This window comes from Ips typographus, linkage group LG5, assembly GCF_016097725.1.
Source record: "Ips typographus isolate SLU linkage group LG5, UJ_Ityp_2.0, whole genome shotgun sequence".
NCBI lineage: Eukaryota > Metazoa > Arthropoda > Insecta > Coleoptera > Curculionidae > Ips > Ips typographus.
Window position 1 is genome coordinate 3,948,754 of NC_138426.1, and position 19,141 is coordinate 3,967,894.

General features: G+C 37.4%; 1 protein-coding gene across 1 annotated transcript in view; it reads right to left on the minus strand.

The window, feature by feature from the left end:
• Positions 1 to 19,141, minus strand: part of LOC145729588 (diuretic hormone receptor-like) — a 213,308-nt gene that overhangs the window by 42,493 nt on the left and 151,674 nt on the right. Inside the window, exons 5-7 of the mRNA XM_081980410.1 lie at positions 13,275 to 13,458; positions 5,611 to 5,701; positions 5,018 to 5,114 (exon numbers count right to left, since the gene is read on the minus strand). Coding sequence (XP_081836536.1) covers positions 5,018 to 5,114; positions 5,611 to 5,701; positions 13,275 to 13,458 — 372 coding nt within the window. The remainder of the gene's footprint in view (positions 1 to 5,017; positions 5,115 to 5,610; positions 5,702 to 13,274; positions 13,459 to 19,141) is intronic.

Below are 19,141 nucleotides of genomic sequence, written 5' to 3' on the forward strand. Positions count from 1 at the left end.
GAAGATCAAAGTCCTTCCTCCTCAAGAAAGTAAGAAATTAACCGAATTCTTCCTACTGTTATAATGTTTTCAATGAACTTTTTTTATTAGTCGACAGTTGACTTAAAGCTTCACATTTTAGACTTAACCATGAAACTGCTTTAACATTTGAAGGAGACAATAAATGAAGTAGTAAAGAAATATACATTATTGAAACGATTTTCATGCTCTACAACCCCATGGCCAGTAATTAGCTTTTCAGTGCATGGGTAAAGATTTATCTGGTAAAAATTATAAAATTACAGACTTTCAAGAGCGGATATCTCGAAAACTATACAAGATATCAAAAAACTTGACGGAATAAAACTTGTTCAGCAAATTCACAGGGTCTAGGTAGTCTCTTTCTCTAGTCTCAAGGGCTAGAGGCGGGGACTCTTGATATGTTGAACTAACTAACTTGAACTAACTAGTCCAAACAAAGTTACGAAGTCAAAAATTGTGTTCCAAGCATTTCTCTCTATACCTTTTCGTTGCATGGGACTATAAGGTGTTGAAGCGTTTATTTCCTCTCGTAAACTAGATATGAGAAATGTGTGTCTCTACACACTAAACGAAATTTTCGTCCAAGTCCAGCTCAAGATTGAGAGATGATTCTATTTCCTTAAAGTTAACGATTTCTTATGTAAATTTTGCGACCTTTTCAGTGCAGCGTTATTAAATAATTACAATCTGATCAGACAGGTTTGTATAAATATTAATAGAGCCTTCAAAGCGCTCTATTCGACAACTGGAACGTAACAAGCAAAGTTACGATCTGAGCTTTATTATTCATGTTCTTAATTAGCTTTCAAACAACCAGCATGGGTTCTAAAGGAAAAGTTTTAAAGTGTTTCCTCGAAACACTAGAGAATTACTAATTATATTACAAATTAGATAGAAAGTATTCATTTGTGTCACTCATATTGCTCTAAAAAATTACTTTAATCCTGAATAGTTCCATGGGCAGATTTTTAATCACCTACCTGACTTCAATCATTAATCTCGGTTTTAGGCACGTTTCAGGCAATATCAATTTGATTCTAATTAAAAATTGACACTTTGGTGGCAAATGCTAACAGTAAATACAATAATGATAAAACGAAACTTGACAGAAACTGTATTGTTTTAGAAATAAGTTTATTTTTTAATTTTTTTTTTTTTTTTTATTTTTACTAATTAATTCCAGTTACATAAATACAGCATAATCAGCTACGAATCACTTAACAGAACAGTCATACATCTCCAAGTGAATTGCATAGTTTCCAGCTAAGCAAAGGCGTTTATTTGCAGCCTATCTCACGTTTCACATTACTGATTTCATTTAAAATTCCGGAAGGCACCATCCAATGCTGATTATTTATTTACAGCTGGATTTCACACTTCAAAACAAGTTCAGTTACCATCTCCAGGGGGCTCAAAGAAACAAGTTCTACTTACGGTGGTTCGAAGAATACCGTTTAGATCAACCAACTATGTCCAATTTTTAGCGTTTATCAGATATTTTATTACCTAATAGGGACACGGGGTGTCCCGTTTGAAAAAGTGTACTTTTTGAGTCAACAACGGTTACATGCATTCATTTTCCAAATGTACCCAAATAAAATTTTGACTCAAAATATCTCACAGACCGCATAATTTCGGTATATAACATATAGTAGACCAGATTGAAGCCCGAAGTACGCAGAATCTACAAACCTAATAATATACAGGGTGTATCCCATTTGAAAAAATCTACTTTTTGTGCGAACAAGAATACAATTTTGACTGAAAATGTCTCAAAAATCGCACAATTATGGTTTAGAACATAGTAGGCCAGATTAAAGCCTCAAGTATGTATAATATACACACCTAATAATATACAAAGTGTCCCATTTGAAAAAACTTACTTTTTGTTCGAACAAGGTGTTGTTCATTTTCCAAAAGTACCTAAATACAATTTTGACTGAAAATGTCTCAAAAATCGCACAATTTTGGTTTAGAACATAGTAGACCAGATTGAAGCCCAAAGTATGCAGAATCTACAAACATAATAATATACAGGGTGTGTCCCATTTGAAAAAATCTACTTTTTGTGAGGACAAGGTGTTGTTCATTTTCCAAAAATACCTAAATACAATTTTGACTGAAAATGTCTCAAAAATCGCACAATTTTGGTTTAGAACATAGTAGGTCAGTTTAAAGCCTAAAGTATGTATAATATACACACCTAATAATATACAGGGTGCCCCATTTGAAAAAACTTACTTTTTGTGCGAACAAGGTGGTGTTCATTTTCCAAAAATACCTAAATACAATTTTGACTGAAAATGTCTCAAAAATCGCACAATTTTGGTTTAGCACATAGTAGGCCAGATTAAAGCCTAAAGTATGTATAATATACACACCTAATAATATACAGAGTGTCCGATTTGAAAAAACTTACTTATTGGTCAATTAGGGCACAAAATTAATTGTACTAAAAATCAAATAAAACTTCTAACTAAACCTCTCTTTTGCGCGAGTTTGCAGTACGGTCCTGAATTTCAGCTTGAATTGACTGTGTCTAGCAAAAGTTTGAGGTTCATAACTGTCTAAATTTTTAAATCATCTGCCAAAGTGTGTTTTATGCCAGTGAAGTGTGTTTCTTCCATATTTCTTCTTGGTTACTGTCGTCTCACTAAAACTAGATTTTTTTGTGAAAATTGTACAGTACGGCTCTGAGTTTTAGCTTTAATCTACTGTCCCCAGTAAGTGTTTCAGGCCTGTAACTGCTAAAGTTTAGAAATTACGTTTCATGCGAATTAAATGTGATTTATCTCAGTTTCTTATGGGTTATTACTGTCTAACTAGATTACTAGAACTACATTTTTTTGTTGACATTGTAGAGTACGGGCCTGGATTTTAGGGTCAATTTTCTGTTTTAGCTAAAGTTTCAGGTCCATAACTGCCCGAATTCTTAAATTATCTGTAGAAGTGTATATCGTCTCAGTAAATTGCATTTCCTCCTCCTTCTTTCCTGGTTATTATCATGTTACTGAAACTAGGATTTTTTGTGGAAATTTTGCAGTACGACACTGTTTTAGGTTTAATTTACTGTCACCAGTAGCTGTTTCAGGTCCGTAACTGCCTAAATTCCTAAATTACCTGCCAAAATATACTTTATGTTAAGGTAGTGCATTTTTACTTTACTTTACTTTTTTTTTATTTTTTTTTACTCAAAATAGTGTTTTCTCCTGCTTTTTCTTGGTTATTGACATCTCACAATTTTTTTGTAAAAATTTTCACTACGGTAATGTCAAAATTGACTTCGTTTAAGACGTAGAGCTATAAAAGTGAAGAATTTAATTACTTCTGAAACGCATAAGGCCAAATGAAATTCATAGCTTCATGGAATAAATTTTTGACAAGTATGCCATCATATCATCATATCGAAAAGTGTGTTGGAGTCACGTGACAAGTGCCAGTTACGTCACAACTGTCAAATCGGGCTTCATTCATGACTTAGATCTATGATAGTTTTTTTTTTAACTGTTTAAGGCAAAATGCAATTTACAGCTTTTTGAAACCACTTTTTGACAATTGTGAGGTAACTGTCAGATTAAACATTATCATACTGTCACAGTGACATCTATTAGGTATGTCAAAACTGTCAAAATTTGCTTCACTGAAAGAGTGAAAGTTTTAATAACTCAAGTAGCGTTACAAAGACTTAAATTGAGTTGATAGCTTTATGGAAGCTGATTTTTTACTGTTAAGACGTAATCATTAATCAATTAAAAAGTATCTTAATGTCACATGACAACTGTCAAACCTACAAAGATGAACATTTGAATTCCTTGTAAAATTTCAAAGAAAAAATGAATTTTATAGCTTCATGAATGAGATTTTTGACAGTTATGAGCATCATATCAAAAAATATGTTACGGTCACGTGACAACTGCCAGTCACGTCATACCTGTCAAACCGGGCCTCATTTAGGAGGTAGAGCTATAAAAGTAAGAACATACATTTTTTTAACTGTTTAAGGTATTATAGCTTCATGGAATCACTTTTTGAGAATTGTCACGTAACTGTCAGATTAAAAATTACCTTAATGTCACGTGACATCTATTAGGTACGTCACAACTGTCGAAATGTACCTCGTTCAAGACGTAGAGCTATAAAAGTGGAGGATTTAATTATTTCTGAAAGACATAAGGCAAAATGAATTTTATAGCTTCGTGAAAGCGATTTCTCACAGTTATGCCGTAATAAGCATCATATCTAAAAGTGTGTTGGGGTCACGTGACTACTGTCAGTTACGTCAGGACCGACAAACCGGACCTCATACAGGACATAGAAATATGAAAGTAAAAATATCAATTTAGTTCAACTGTTTAAGGCAAAATGCAATTTGCAGCTTTATAGAAGTACTTTTTGACAATTGTGACGTTAGTGTTATATTAAAAATTATCTAACTGTCACAGTGACATCTATCAAGTACGTCACAACTGTGAAAATTTGCTTCAGTTAAAGAGTGAAAGTTTGAATTACTCAAATAGCGTCACAAAGGCTCAAATTGAATTGATAGCTTTATGGGAAGGCTCAAGAAATTTTTGACAAGTCTGCCGTTAGAATCGCATCGAAAAGTGTGTTGGGGTCACGTGACAACTGTCAAACTAGTCCTTAGTCTGGACGTAGAGCTATAAAGGCTTTAATTACTTGTGAAATTTCCCCTCTTTTATTTTAAGGTTAGAAATATTAAGTTTTTCAGTTTTCAGTAAAAGTGTAAGTTTTTGGTTGCTCAACCTACCAAATTGAGTTGTTGGTGTAACAGAAACTAGAATTTTGTGTGGAAATTGTGCAGTACGTCCCTGGGCTTCATTGGCGTGCTATATTAAACTTGCACTTATAGTTAGAAGTGACTTTGACTAGATTAATGAAACAGGCACTGTTTCTATATTATAAATTTGCTATTTATGTGTTTATCAGGTTGTTTATTAACTAATATTAGTAAATCTAGCTTTAGCTAAGCACTTACCTTCGACAAACATCCAGAAGAACGTGGTAATGTGGAAATAATGGAGGAGGGTCACGAGGAAAACGCAAGTTACGATCATATGCACTCGGAAGTTGACCTGGTAACATAAAGTTATCTGTTTTAGTGAAGAAAAAAAGTTATGTGTCGCTCTGCAGAGGAAAAAGAAGCAAACTTACATTTCCAGGACGTAGTTTATCGGTTATGTAGTGCTTTCAATTAATTTTGAAGAAAACTAATTCCTGGGAGTTTTATTCATGAGGTTACGGGGAGGGTATTTTGTATAAAAACCAATTAAGTGAGGTGATTTAAATCAAAAAATGTTTGGTTGCTGTACACAATTGTGTAAAGAATTTGGGAAAAGTGTGTGTTTTGCATCATGATTTAATGGATAAATTAGTGGAAAACAGGATTTTCCAATAACAAAACACAAAATTTGCACAATTAAGTTACTTTACAGTTTATACACTGAATTTCAAATAAAATAATATGTGGAACCAGGCAAAGTAACAGTTTGATTGTTATGTAATTCTTATGAGAATTAATAGAAAAATACGTACAATATATCTCAAAACTAAATAAAAAGGAACACTTACTTCAATAAGAATGATGATCCACATACAGTAAGTGAGGAGGTACGACCAAAACAAGTTCATATGTATTTTGTTGCGTAGACATCTTAGTTCTCTGAAAAAATAAAATAATACCAACTTTAATCTACTAGAATAAGTAACAATATGACAAAATTATTTAGTTTTTGTACTGGGTGTTCGTTTAATACTGCGTCGAAGCCGTAATGTGTAATCCAATCGAAAAGTTGTGTTTTTCAATAAACGACAATTTTGACAGTTTGCGTAACAGTTATTAACTAATAATGGACATTACCAACTAATAAATACTGGTCGTCTTCTTCTTCTGCTGCGTGTCCATTAATGGATGTTTGCAATCACATTTGTTCACTCTTCCTTATTACGTATGGTATGCACTAGTTCTTGCATTGTCCTCAGTCCTGTCCACTGCCTAACGTTGCTGAGCCATGACATCTTTTTCCTGCCGATTCCTCTCTTTCCCTCAATCTTCTCCTCAATTATCAATTGCAGTAATTGGTACCTCTCGTTGCGTATTACGTGGCCCAGGTATGCTGTTTTTCGACGTTTAATGGTGTCTAACAGTTCGCGGTCTTTATTGATTATTCTCAAGACCTCATAGTTGGTTCTTCTTGTAGTCCATGAAATGCTGAGTGCACGCCTATAGACCCACATCTCGAATGCTTCCAGCTTGTTCATAGTGCTCACCTTCAGTGTCCATCCCTCCATGCCATAAAGCAACACTGTCCAGACATAGCATTTGACAAATCTAATTCGCAAGCACCAATAAAGACCGAAATCATTATTGGTGATTTTCAATCCGGCATCTGATTTCTGTGTCTGATTCCCAGTTTTCACACAGCCAAGTTCCTGGATATATACATTTATTTACTCGCTCTATTGGTTGATTCTCATATGTTAGGCTTGAGTTTTGAAATTGTTGTGGCTTTCGAGTAATTATCATGAATTTAGTCTTCGTGGTGTTGATATTGAGGCCCATGTTCTTACTGCATTTCCCGACAGTCCCAAGCATATTGTCACGTTAAGGGGTAACTCAGAAGAAGGAAACCACAGGTGTACAGATAACCCACTTTATTTGCAGCACTGAATAAAACATAAAACGGGAATCTTACCCCCAGATCGCCAAGATGGCGAGGATCATGATGTACGGTGTATCAGCGGGAGTGGTTACTGAGGTTCGCGGAGGGCACCCGCTTACCAGGGGTGAATAGAACCCTAGACTAGTGTCCCAGGGCATTCACCACGCCGACTAAGATGCTATGGTACTGCTAAAGGGAGATAAGCCGGTACGGCAACTAATGCTGCTCGCCCGTGCTATTTCCTTTAACAGGCTGATTCCCGGGTGCTTGCACTTGGTTATCACCTGCTCCACTAAAAGCTACACAGATGGTGAACCCAGACTATCCCAGAGATCAGTCAGAGACCTCCCTCTGGGGAAGACCCCAGAGTTCGGTGATTAGTACGTGCTTTGAAGCTGTATTTATACCCACATCATGACCCCAATTCGCTGATCTTGTTTACATAAGTCTGGTGTTGGGGGAGACCGAAGCAAATGCAGGTACGGAACATAATGTAATTACTATGTTACAATATCTCGCAAATCCTACATGTTATCTGCAATTAGAACTGTGTCGAATATTGTTGACCCATACACCATTCACCCTTAATGTCCACGTTCCGTTCTTCAAGGGCTTCCTGAAAGAGGGCTTCAGAATATAAATTGAAGAGAAGTGGGGAGAGAACACACCCTTGTCTGACCCCTCTACAAATTGCTCTTGCTTCTGTGAGATCGTTATCAACTCTGACTTCAGCCATTTGGTTCCAATATAGGCTTTGAATGCAGCGGATATCTTTTTGGTCTATGTCCAATCTATTTAGGATTTGGATCAGTTTATGATGTTGGACTCTTTTCATAATCGTTAAAACACAATCTTATGCCCTTTCTCCGATCGTTGCAGTTCTGAATCAGTAGTTGAGTCGCAACTAATGCTTCTCTCGTGCCTAAACCTCGTCTGAATCCAAATGGTGCGGATCCGATGTTTCTTTCGCACTTTATTGATATTCTGTAGTGGATAATCTTAAGAAATATCTTCAGTGTGTGACTCATGAGGCTGATTAGTCTGTGGTCCCCACATTTTGTTGCATTGTTATTTTTCGGCAAGGGGACGAAATTTGATGTTAACCATTTCCCGGGATATTCGCCTCTGTTATAGATTCGAGTAAATATCATCTGAAGAACTGTGATGATGCTTTTGTCGTCCAATAGTTTGAGCAACTCTACAGGTATGCGATCTGGGTCAATCGCCTTTCTACCTTTGGATGTATTGATCGCTCTTATAATTTCCTCTTTTGTGATGGGAGGTCCCGAGAGTTCTTCGTCGTCTACATTTTCAACAGCAGGTCTTTCATCGGCAAAAAGGTTGCTAATATAGTTTTCCCATATGATTTTACGCTGTTGATCATGCTGCGCTAATTCTTCCTGATCGTTTTCTACATTAGAGAATGGACTCTTTCTATACAGGGTAATTCAAATTCGACCCTCACCATTGGGATCTCAGAAACCATAAGAGATACGAGAAAGTTTAAATTGGGGCAAAGTTGCGCAATATAAAGCTCAACCAAATGCTGTTTTAAAAATGTTGATTTTCCGAGTACTTCCGAAGATATCCGAAAAAAACTGAAAATTTGATTTTTTGTTTTTATTTATTTCTAACCTTATTTGAAGAGATATCCCAAAACTAAAAGCATCTTTTCATTGCCACTTTTTCCTAGCTATTCGATGATGGATTCAAATTTGCCACACGACGTTTCGTTTTCTGTCAGTCATCATCAACTTTCTTTTTTCTTATGGGCGCCATATTGGATTTTTAGCCCACCAAATAGTACGTTTTATTCTGATTTTAGTGATGTATAATAACTTATGATTTGCTTCATAAATAACAAAATAATTCAATAAAAACTATTTTTACTTTAGTTATTGGCTTTGAGTTAATGGGCCGTTTTAAAAAATGTCATTGTTTGACAGTACTTGTCAAACACGATAATTCGGACGATCATTAGAGCGTCAATCATAGTTAAAAATGTATCTAGAAAAGAAACCCCCGCAGAAAATGTTATTATTATACAAGCATTGCTGAACTATTTAGGTTAATCAGAAAAAGAGATTTGTTAGCATTATCTCTAACTTATTTATGTTTCCAAGAGAAAGATCATCATTTTAGGAACTTCATTTTTTGCCAAATTTCAATTTTTTATAATGTTAAGTGCAAGTTTATAGTTATTTATTTTGGAAGTGACAAACCATTTTTTATTCATTCATATTTATTCGAGTGAATAAAACGGTTTAAGTCACGTGTCTTATACAGTATTCTATTAAATTTCGACTTTTTATATTAAAAAAAAAAATAAAATTACAGTTCTATTAAATTTGCACCGCGCCCCGTAGATGTAACATTGATGTTTGTTTGTTTACATCTGTAAATAGGCGAATGTCATTCAGAGTGATTTAATAGTTACTTTGCAGCAAGTGACTTAAACCATTTTTTATTCATGAAAAGAATAACTAGGTCCACAAGCGTAGCGAGTGGCCTAAGCTCTTCGAGTGAATGAACCGGTTTAAGTCACGTGTACACCTTTGTGACTAAGTATGTTCAGGCCAATTGCGTGTGACAAGTACTACCAAGTAATCTTCATAAAACGTCTCATTAACTCAAAGCTAACTAAGGTAAAATCTCTAAAAGCTCTAATGATCGTCCGAATTATCGTGTTTGACAAGTACTGTCAAACACAATGACATTTTTTAAAACGGCCCATTAACTCAAAGCCAATAACTAAAGTAAAAATAGTTTTTATTGAATTATTTTGTTATTTATGAAGCAAATCATAAGTTATTATACATCACTAAAATCAGAATAAAACGTACTATTTGGTGGGCTAAAAATCCAATATGGCGCCCATAAGAAAAAAGAAAGTTGATGATGGCTTTGCCCCAATTTAAACTTTCTCGTATCTCCTATAGTTTCCGAGATCCCAATGGTGAGGGTTGAATTTGAATTACCCTGTATACTTCTGCCGTCTTTTTTATCTTTCTGTGTAGGTTGAAGTCATCGTGTATTCTTTGTAGTTGTCCCAGTGTCCTGAAAATGACCATTTTCAAATAAATCAAATTAAATCTTTTTAGGACTTTATTAAAAAAAGAATAGTTATTTATGGGGTTCGAAGGGTTGGTACGCGTCCCATAGCCTTCTCCAGCAAATCTTCCAACACGCACTCCTCCTAGTGGTGGACCCCGGTAAACTCGGCCCACTGGCCGAGGCTAATGCCTTGGGAGCCGAGATGCTAAACGCCAGCTTTTCGTTTAGCCGTTATAAAGACCCAGCCCTCAAAGACCGCGCATGGCGTGTCAGGCGCGCGAGGAGCAAACCTCTATAATCAACCTATACGTCCTTTTTGACATGGGCATAACTCATGAGAAGACCATACTCGTTCCAAGAAACCTTAAGGCAACCAATTGGGACCTCTTTAATGAGGAACTGAAAGGTCGCAGTTGGGATCTACCAAGTAGGCTAGCATATGCACATGAGATTAACATTGCAGTCAACCAGATGACGGAAGCCCTCACTGAAATTTTTGAAGGCAGCTGCCCTGTAAGGAGCTAACCTTCTAACTTGAAGAACTCCTGGTAGAACAACACACTGGAGAAATAGCGGAGGTTAGTCCGCGGATCCCTCAGGAGAGCTGAGCAGACTAAACACGTGAGCGATTAGGAAGCTTTTCATAATTAGATAGCTGGAGGAAATTTTGCTCATGGGTCAATAAACTGCGTGCAGCAAAGCGCCTCTGCAAACTCTTGGTGAAGGACCGCAAAGCTCGTCCTGGAGGGGTTTTACGACTACTGCTGGCGAGACATTGCAGCTCCTACTTCAAAAAGATTTCCCCGACTCGCAGGAAAAAGACAAATCGTTTGACATAATGCGCAGGTGAGGTCCAATGGACTACGAAACTTCCAAAATAGTCGTAATGATTGAGATGATGGTCTAGTCTGTTAAGACCTTTCCTCCTTTTAAATCACCAGGCAGAGACGGCATCTACCCGGCTCTGCTACAACATGGTCTTTACACTATAGCTCCGTTTCTTGTCAGGACGATTATGGCGTGCCTGGCGACGAGCTACGTTCTTTCACTGTGGATAAATGTTAAAGTAGTTTTTATTCCAAAGACGGGTCAGATTACACCGTCCCAAAACCGTTCAGACCGATTAGTCTTATGAGCTTTTCACTGAAGACTCTAGATATGTCTCAATACGCTTATCAAAAAGGTAAATCGACGAAAACGTAGAGTTGAGGGGGCTCTTTCGAGTAACAGCGAGTCTCTTGCAGCGTTCTTGGATATAGAGGGAGCATTTGACAACGCGTCATCTGCGGAGGCTTGGCAGGACCGGACGTAGAGCCTCGCCTTCTGGAATGAATTCGCTGCATGCTGTCACAAAGAATCATTAAAGCAGGAATGCAGGATGATCACCACACAGTTATTGCCGCTTGACTCTGCTCACAGGGCGCAGTTGTCTCGTCACTGTTGTGGAGCCTCGTGGTGGATAGTCTGTTCTGGAAATTGAATGGCGCAGGCCTGTACGCACAGGCTTACACTGATGGTCTAGTCATCCTTTGCTGTGGTCCCATGGCTAGGGCTTTAAGCATAACGGATAACTGGTGCCAAGCAGTTGGTTAAGAAATGAATCCAATAAAAGGCAAGCTTTTCTGTTTAGTAACAGGGGTAATCAAGAAACACGGCCGGAGATTAAATTCTCTGGAAGGTACTGTGCTCAATTACTTCCAGACAATGAAATACCTGGGTATTCACCTAGATGCAAAACTGTCATAAAGAGAACACGTACTTTGCAGAGCCAGGAAGACGGTGTGTGCACTGTGGACGTGCAGGAGGGCCTTGGGTGGTACCTGGGGGTCTTAATCCGAGGGTCCTCAACTGGCTTTACTGTGCTGTTGTTAGACCCATTTTGACATATGAGGCCATTGTTTGGTGGTATGGTGGCCCAGTGCCGAAAAGACGATGACGTGTTTAGAATTGGACAAGGTCCAAAGACTCGCCTACTTAGCCATTACTGGTGCTATGAGAACGGCCACCACCAGAGGTGCGCGCCGTATACAGGCTGCATGCGACGAACCATTTCTGACTTCCTCAGGGTCGTCAAACATGGTCGCGAAGACTGAAGAAGCGATAGAGCACCACTCTTATGAAGGAAGGATCCTGTTGGTTCACTGACGGATACAGAACGAACGAACGTGCTGGAGCGATTGTCTTTGCTGACTCGGGTCAAGTCAGAAGACATATAGCTCTGGGACAACATACTACTGTTTTCCGGCAGAAATATTTGCAATTTTGTCCTGTAGGCTCGAACTGTTATTTACTCCTCAAATTGGACAAAAGATCAATATCTGCTCAGACAGCAGGGCAGCCATCGAAGCACTTAGCGCTGAGAAGGTCAGCTTCCGGCTAGTGCTGGAATGTAAAACAATTCTCGAGGCACTCTCGTTGGAAAATAGCATCCACCTCACCTGGGTGCCAGGAAATTCTGATGTTCCTGGCAATAAGAAGGCCGACCGTTTGGCTAGATTTTGCTCACAAGAGACGCCCATCGGCCCCGAACTGTTTGTTGGAATCTCAAAGAGCATGACTACTTGCTCCATAGGAGCCTTGGCCAGGCAATTGTTTCACTATCTATGGGTTGCCGCCCCGGGCATGAGACAGGCCAAGGAACTCATAAGTGGCCCCAACGCTCTGAAAACTAAACAACTACTGAGATTCGATAGAAGCAACCTAACCTGAGACGACATCAGTCCCTGATGGGTGTTGGTGAGAATCCCGAGAGTAGGGGATGCTTTTTCAAACGCCGCGCGCATACGTTTTCTGGGACAAAGCTCAAAGACATAAGAAAATTATGCTCCAGCAGGTTGATGGCCTTTATAAAGGACACTGAGCTGCTGTAGCTCCCAAACCGGAGGAACGTGACGGGCCCATATTGGAGGCCTATATGTTATCCACGGCAGAAGCCTCCCGCATCTTCCTCAGTCATCCATTCAATAGTTATTTATTTAATAGAAATAGTTTTTGAATTTTTCTAGTTGTTTTTAACCATCAAAAATCAATTATTTCTTCACACCAGCAATAATTTATTTCAGTTTTAGTTATAAAAACTTGCATACCGACTTTTTGAACTTGATTTATTGTTTCTCCTACTATTTTCTATGCACATCTGGAAACGGAGGAATTTATCTTGTTTTCTCTGGTTGAAATTTAAATCTGAAATCCGTTAAGCCGACAAAAGAAGTAAACCAATACTACTGCCAAACTTTTTTAAAACTGATTGAATAGAAAAACAGCCCAAAACGTCTCAAACACTTTCCATATTCAAACCAACGAGCAAAGAAAACCCAGCCAGCGCCAAATATCCAGTTTTATCGTAAATTAAGTCTAAACCAGAAAAAGTTTGACAAATATCCGAAAGAAACATGTTTTAAAAATAGACTGGTAAATCTTATTTAGCTGTTTATAGTTTACGACTTTTCTTAAAGCAAAGTCACGTTTGCTGTTTTCTACCTGATAAAATATTGGCCATAAAATTGCTGAAATACTTACTTGAAATATGTGAATATAAAAATTGCTATAGCTAGAGTCACTGAGCTAATTAGGTATCCAATCAAGTAAATGCTGCTTTGCATGTCCACTGTAGGTGGAAACATCTCCAGGGCAGTACATGCATCATAAAGTGACTTGTTTCTTGACCAAGTTCCATTCAAGTAGCATGTCCTAGTAACGTTGTCTGAAATCAAAATTTGCGTTGTACACAACCTATTCAGAGTGACAGCGTTGTTAAAGCGTCAAAATTAGAAAAAAATCTATTGAAAGTATACTTTAGTTTGAAAAATGGCAATCATGTTAATTTTTCATAAGATAGCAGACTGTAAAAGGTGAAAAATGGTCAATAAATGTTACAAAATACTTCATGCCGTTGTAAGTTACATGAGTTAAAGGTCCACAAACATCTGACGAAATAACCTCTAACAATCTCGTTGCACTTAGAGATTTATAAGGCTTCTATTATTGTTTGGCCTTTCTTCTTAATCCCAATGAGAAATCAACCTCTAACAATCTCTTTGCTGTTACAGTTTCTCCCTTCTTGGCCACATTAATTTTAATGTCAGTATTTTTCACTTGGGTTAAATACTGTCCTTGATTTGATCCAATTAAATGATGAGTTCCTCCACTGTCCACATTAAATTGTATCTCATTACTAGTTCCACTTGTCATTGCTTCACTATTTTCATTAAAACTACAGAAAGCTACTTCTTCTTTCTCTGCAATATTACATTTTCCTTGTTTGAATTTCAGTTTCCTGCATTCTGATTTTTTGTGTCCCCTTATACCACAATAATGACACTTGTATGGAAAACTTTCACTTGAGGTCGCACCGCTTCTATAATCAGGAGATGCATAACGATTTGTAGTTGATGGTCGTTTGTTTACTGGCTTACTTCCTGGATGTCTATATCCTTTTCTAAAATGTTTTCTTTCTCCATCTCCTCCACCATAAAAAGCATGTGGCTGGGATGTGTCTTCATTTTCCTCTTTTACCTTTTCTTGTCTTGATTCCTTCATAAGTAATTTGTCCTTTACAAAGTCAAGAGAGATGACTTTCACCTTGACAAAAAATAATATCAATTGCAGTGGTAACTATTTGATATTTCTCTGACATTGCAGACAATAACTGTGTAACTACCTATGTGTCATTTATATTTCCACCACAGTTTTTTAACTCTGAGACTGTTTTTAAAGGGATAAAGGAAGCTGTAGAAATTAACAAATCATACCTTTGATGGTTCTGTTATTTAGAGTTTATTCTACTAGAACTCCGAAAGGAAAATCAGGTATCCATCCTATAAACAAGAACACATACGTGTATCGATAATTTTTCGATTTGTATTTTAAACTTCGGACTATATCCAGATCGTTTTTTTAATTATATGAGAATGTCAGTTCGCACATTTGATTATCTGATGCAGAAAACCGTTTGGAAAAACATTTCAGCAATTTTGTGAAGATCTGATGCATAACTCCCAGCCACTACGTAATTCCGACATTATTTTACCAAATGTTATGATACGAGATGAGGCTTATTTTATTTTACACGACACACAACAGATATCCAACGATCATTTGTCACGTGCTCGAAAATGCATGTATTTTTACCAAAAGTTTCGAATATTTCATACAAGATATTTCTCTAAAAGAACCGGCCCGTTTAAACATCACGGGAGCCATAAGAACAACACCAATCGCGGCAATGGAATTAATTACTGGTCTGACCCCTCTGGACCTGTACGTTAAGGAGGTTGCGTTAATGGCCATGTTACGATTGCGCACGGCTGGTGTAAACCCCGTAGTAGGAGCAGGTCAATTGAGGCTAAGCCTATGGCGAGAAGCACTCACTGCGCTGCCTCTGCTGCAGGCAGTCAGTGATGCAATTGAACCCAGATTTGTGTTTAACAAACCCTACAAAATACAAATAAATCAGACCTCAGTCAGATGCTGCATCGGCTCACAAACCAAAGAAGGCTGAGGATGTGGAGTTTAGTCTAGGTCACTAATCCTAAGGATTAAGTGGGGACTGGGAAAAAATACCAGCGTGGTTCAAGCGGAACTGGCTGGTATCTCAATTGCCACGAAAGAACTAACCAGAAAAAGTATTTCTGGCAAAAACATAATAATATGCACGGACAGTAGACAAGTCCTATTAGCCCTGAACAGACGTGATACCTCAGGGCTAGTACTAGAGTGCCACCAAGATTTAGCTAACGCCTCGGTAGATAACTATATTATTCTGAGATGGGCTAAAGGGCACGATAGGAGCAAAGGTAATCAATCACATTGTCGACCTTTTAGCCAGGAAAGTGGCTGGACTAAAAAATTTAGGACCCAGTGACACCTACGGCCTGATGACTTCGACATTTGCGTAACTAGCCAAACGCTACACCCATGCTCAATCCCTAAAAAGATGGAAGGAATCAAAGGATGCAATCTTGCCAGGATTACCCTGGGTGACCCTGGGAAGCTGGCGCCGAAGAAATATTTGGCAATGACCAGGAAAAACCTCCTTTTAAGAGTAGGATTTCTGACTGGCCACTGTCAACTAAGGAAACACCTTCATACTATGGGGCTAGTGGACACACCTCTATACAGGATGTGTGAACAGAAAGATGAAACTGTCGGGAATGTTTTATGCGAATGTCCGGAGTTGTCGTCAATAAGAGAGTGTGTGTTCGGTGAGGTTTGGCCTACACCTGCCGACATAAAAGAGATGTCCCCTAATTACCTGTCCACCTTCCTGGGAAAGGCAGGATGGACGGTGACCTAGGTGAACAACTCGGGAGGATGTACAATGGGTCACATGTGGCCTAAGTGCTGTGGGTCTACACTCACCCTCCCCACTCTACAGATACAGATTCTCTAAAAGAAGAAAATGCGGTAAATATTATCAAGTGTGCACAACCTAATTAGGGAACTTGATGGAAATATGGATTAAGACTTTGCTAGTGTTGTTGATTATTTAGCATAAACCTTCCAAAATCAAATATTGGCAATACCCGAAGAACTAATAGAGTCTCCAATCAAGCAATACGCGACTCGTTTAAACAATATTTACGTAGCATAATGCCTTATTTACTATTAAGTTTAGGTAATATTAGTTAATAAACTGCATGCGGTTATTCATTCTGTTTGAGCAATTCTCTATTTTAGACTTTAATCCGTTTAAATGATACTTATTTGTTATGCCTAGAATTTCACCTACTTTAGCGTACAAGCGGTCCCTTAAATGTTTGCTTTTATATGAAGGAATATTCTTGTTCTAGATAGCTGGTCTTGCTTGGATTTCTAATATTAGTACTTCAGTGGCATCGTCCTCAAAAGCCATAATTCCGTCACTGAAAAGAGGAGCTCAAAACGGATCTTTTAAGTGGCCGAACCATCTTGAACTCCAAATATTGAACCTTGAACCTTGAACCTTGAACCAAAAATAACCGAGTTACAGGGTGTTCAAATTTCAAACCACAAATTGAACTGATTTGAAAATTTGTTGCATCAACCTAGAAAACGGTGAAAGTTACGAAAAATTTGCGAGGGACCAAAAATGTTCCTAATTAACTTCTTAACTCAACACCGCAAGTTTTCAGGACCGCTTTTGCTTCCAGTACACAGGGTGTACATGAAAATTATGGTGATTGACTGTTTTTGGTCACCCTGTACGCAATTTTTTAGATAGATTTTTTTGCTCAACACCACTGAAAAGAGAAGCTCAAAACGGTTCTTTTAAGTGGCCAAACTATCTTGAACTCCCAAAAATAACCGAGTTACAGGGTGTTCAAATTTCAAACCACAACTTGAACTGATTTGAAAATTTGTTGCATCAACCCAGTTTTTCCTAAATAACTAGAAAACGGTGAAAGTTACGAAAAATTTGCAAGGGACCAAAAATGTTCCTAATCAACTTCTTAACTCAGCACCGCAAGTTTGAAGGACCGCTTTTGCTTCCAGTACACAGGGTGTACATGAAAATTATGGTGATTGACTGTTTTTGGTCACCCTGTATGCAATTTTTTAGATAGATTTTTTTGCTCAACACCACTGAAAAGAGAAGCTCAAAACGGTTCTTTTAAGTGGCCAAACTATCTTGAACTCCCAAAAATAACCGAGTTACAGGGTGTTCAAATTTCAAACCACAACTTGAACTGATTTGAAAATTTGTTGCATCAACCCAGTTTTTCCTAAATAAGTAGAAAACGGTGAAAGTTACGAAAAATTTGCAAGGGACCAAAAATGTTCCTAATCAACTTCTTAACTCAGCACCGCAAGTTTGAAGGACCGCTTTTGCTTCTAGTATACAGGGTGTGCATGAATATTATGGTGATTGACTATTTTTGGTCACCCTGTACGCAATTTTTTAGATATAATTTTTTGCGCAACACCACTGGAAAGAGAAGTTCAAAACGGTTCTTTTAAGTGGCTGAACCATCTTAAACTCCCAAAAATAACCGAGTTATAGGGTGTTCAAATTTCAAACCACAACTTCAACTGATTTGAAAATTTGTTGCATCAACCCAGTTTTTCCTAAATAACTAGAAAACGGTGAAAGTTACGAACAATTTGCAAGGGACCAATAATGTTCCTAATCAACTTCTTAACTCAGCACCCCAAGTTTGCAGGACCATTTCCATTCATTTTCCACTAAAAATTTCAAAGCCAATCTGCACTACAATTATCGGGGGATAATTCAACCATTAGATCAAAGCCTTTTAGGAAAGAATGCCCGTCGTTCGCACTGAGCTTAATTGAAATTCCCTTAAACCAATAAATTATTATTGAATCTCAGACATACTAGGACTGTGCAATCTTCAGTTCTGATTGCTTGCACACACGTACAATCTATTCTGCAATTATTCTTAAAACGTCGATTTCGGAGCAATCTGTATTTGACAGAAAGTAAGTATTTTCAATCTGCTGCTAGTAATTATTTAATAAAAAATGTCGTATAAGCAAGGTTTTTCTTTTTCTTGTGAGTGACAAATTTAAATGTGTATAAATATGTTATTATATAAAATTTTGGCTGTTATTGATTGTGGCATCTAGTTTATGAAGTAAAGCAAAATTTTGCTATTTCAATTAATTTAAAAACAAATTTCCGGAAGTAATTATTTTTGTTTGCCTGAAAAAAAACAAAACAAAATAATTACTAAATAAGCAATTTCATATTTTTTCCCCTGTTTTCTATTAAATTAAAATGCAGTATTTGTATTAAATAGTTCGGTGTTTGAAGTCATGTGAGCTATTTTAGAATCAAAATTTAACCTGCAAAAACTCGGTTATATCACGACTTAAGAAGTCACATAATACAGGGTGTCCCTAAATTGGTGTAGCAAACTGAAAGGAGAGATAGTACAGAGTGAGTGTTTTCAATTTTTACAAAAAAAATAAAAAATTTTTAGCCTCCCTGTATAAAGTTAGAGTAAAACTTTTGCTGTTCAACGAAATTTTCTTTAGAGATTTTTAGTCCAGTTTTCTCCTTTAAACTTTTTCCATATATCTACTAGTTTAGGAGATATTCCACAAAATCCATTTTGGAGACTAAAAACTCTATTTCGTTGAAAAAGTGCCTCAAAACTTTGACTGCCTATAGGTGGTCCTATGGTGTGGTCCAAAATCACCTTTGTTGTACAGTATGAGTAAACAAAGTTAAGCTTGTTAAAGTGTCATCAATTTTCGGTGGGAATTTCTCGGTTTAAAGTAAATAAACGTGCTTTCCAGAGGCGTATAAGTGGTTGGTTGGTTTTAGAGTTTGGCCGCTAGAAGGCGTGAAAGTGAAGCGAGTTATCCAGCTGAACCGTTGTAACATTCTTTGCTGTAACTTTAAAAAACTTGCTTATTTTCTACACTTGTTTAGAACTTTCATA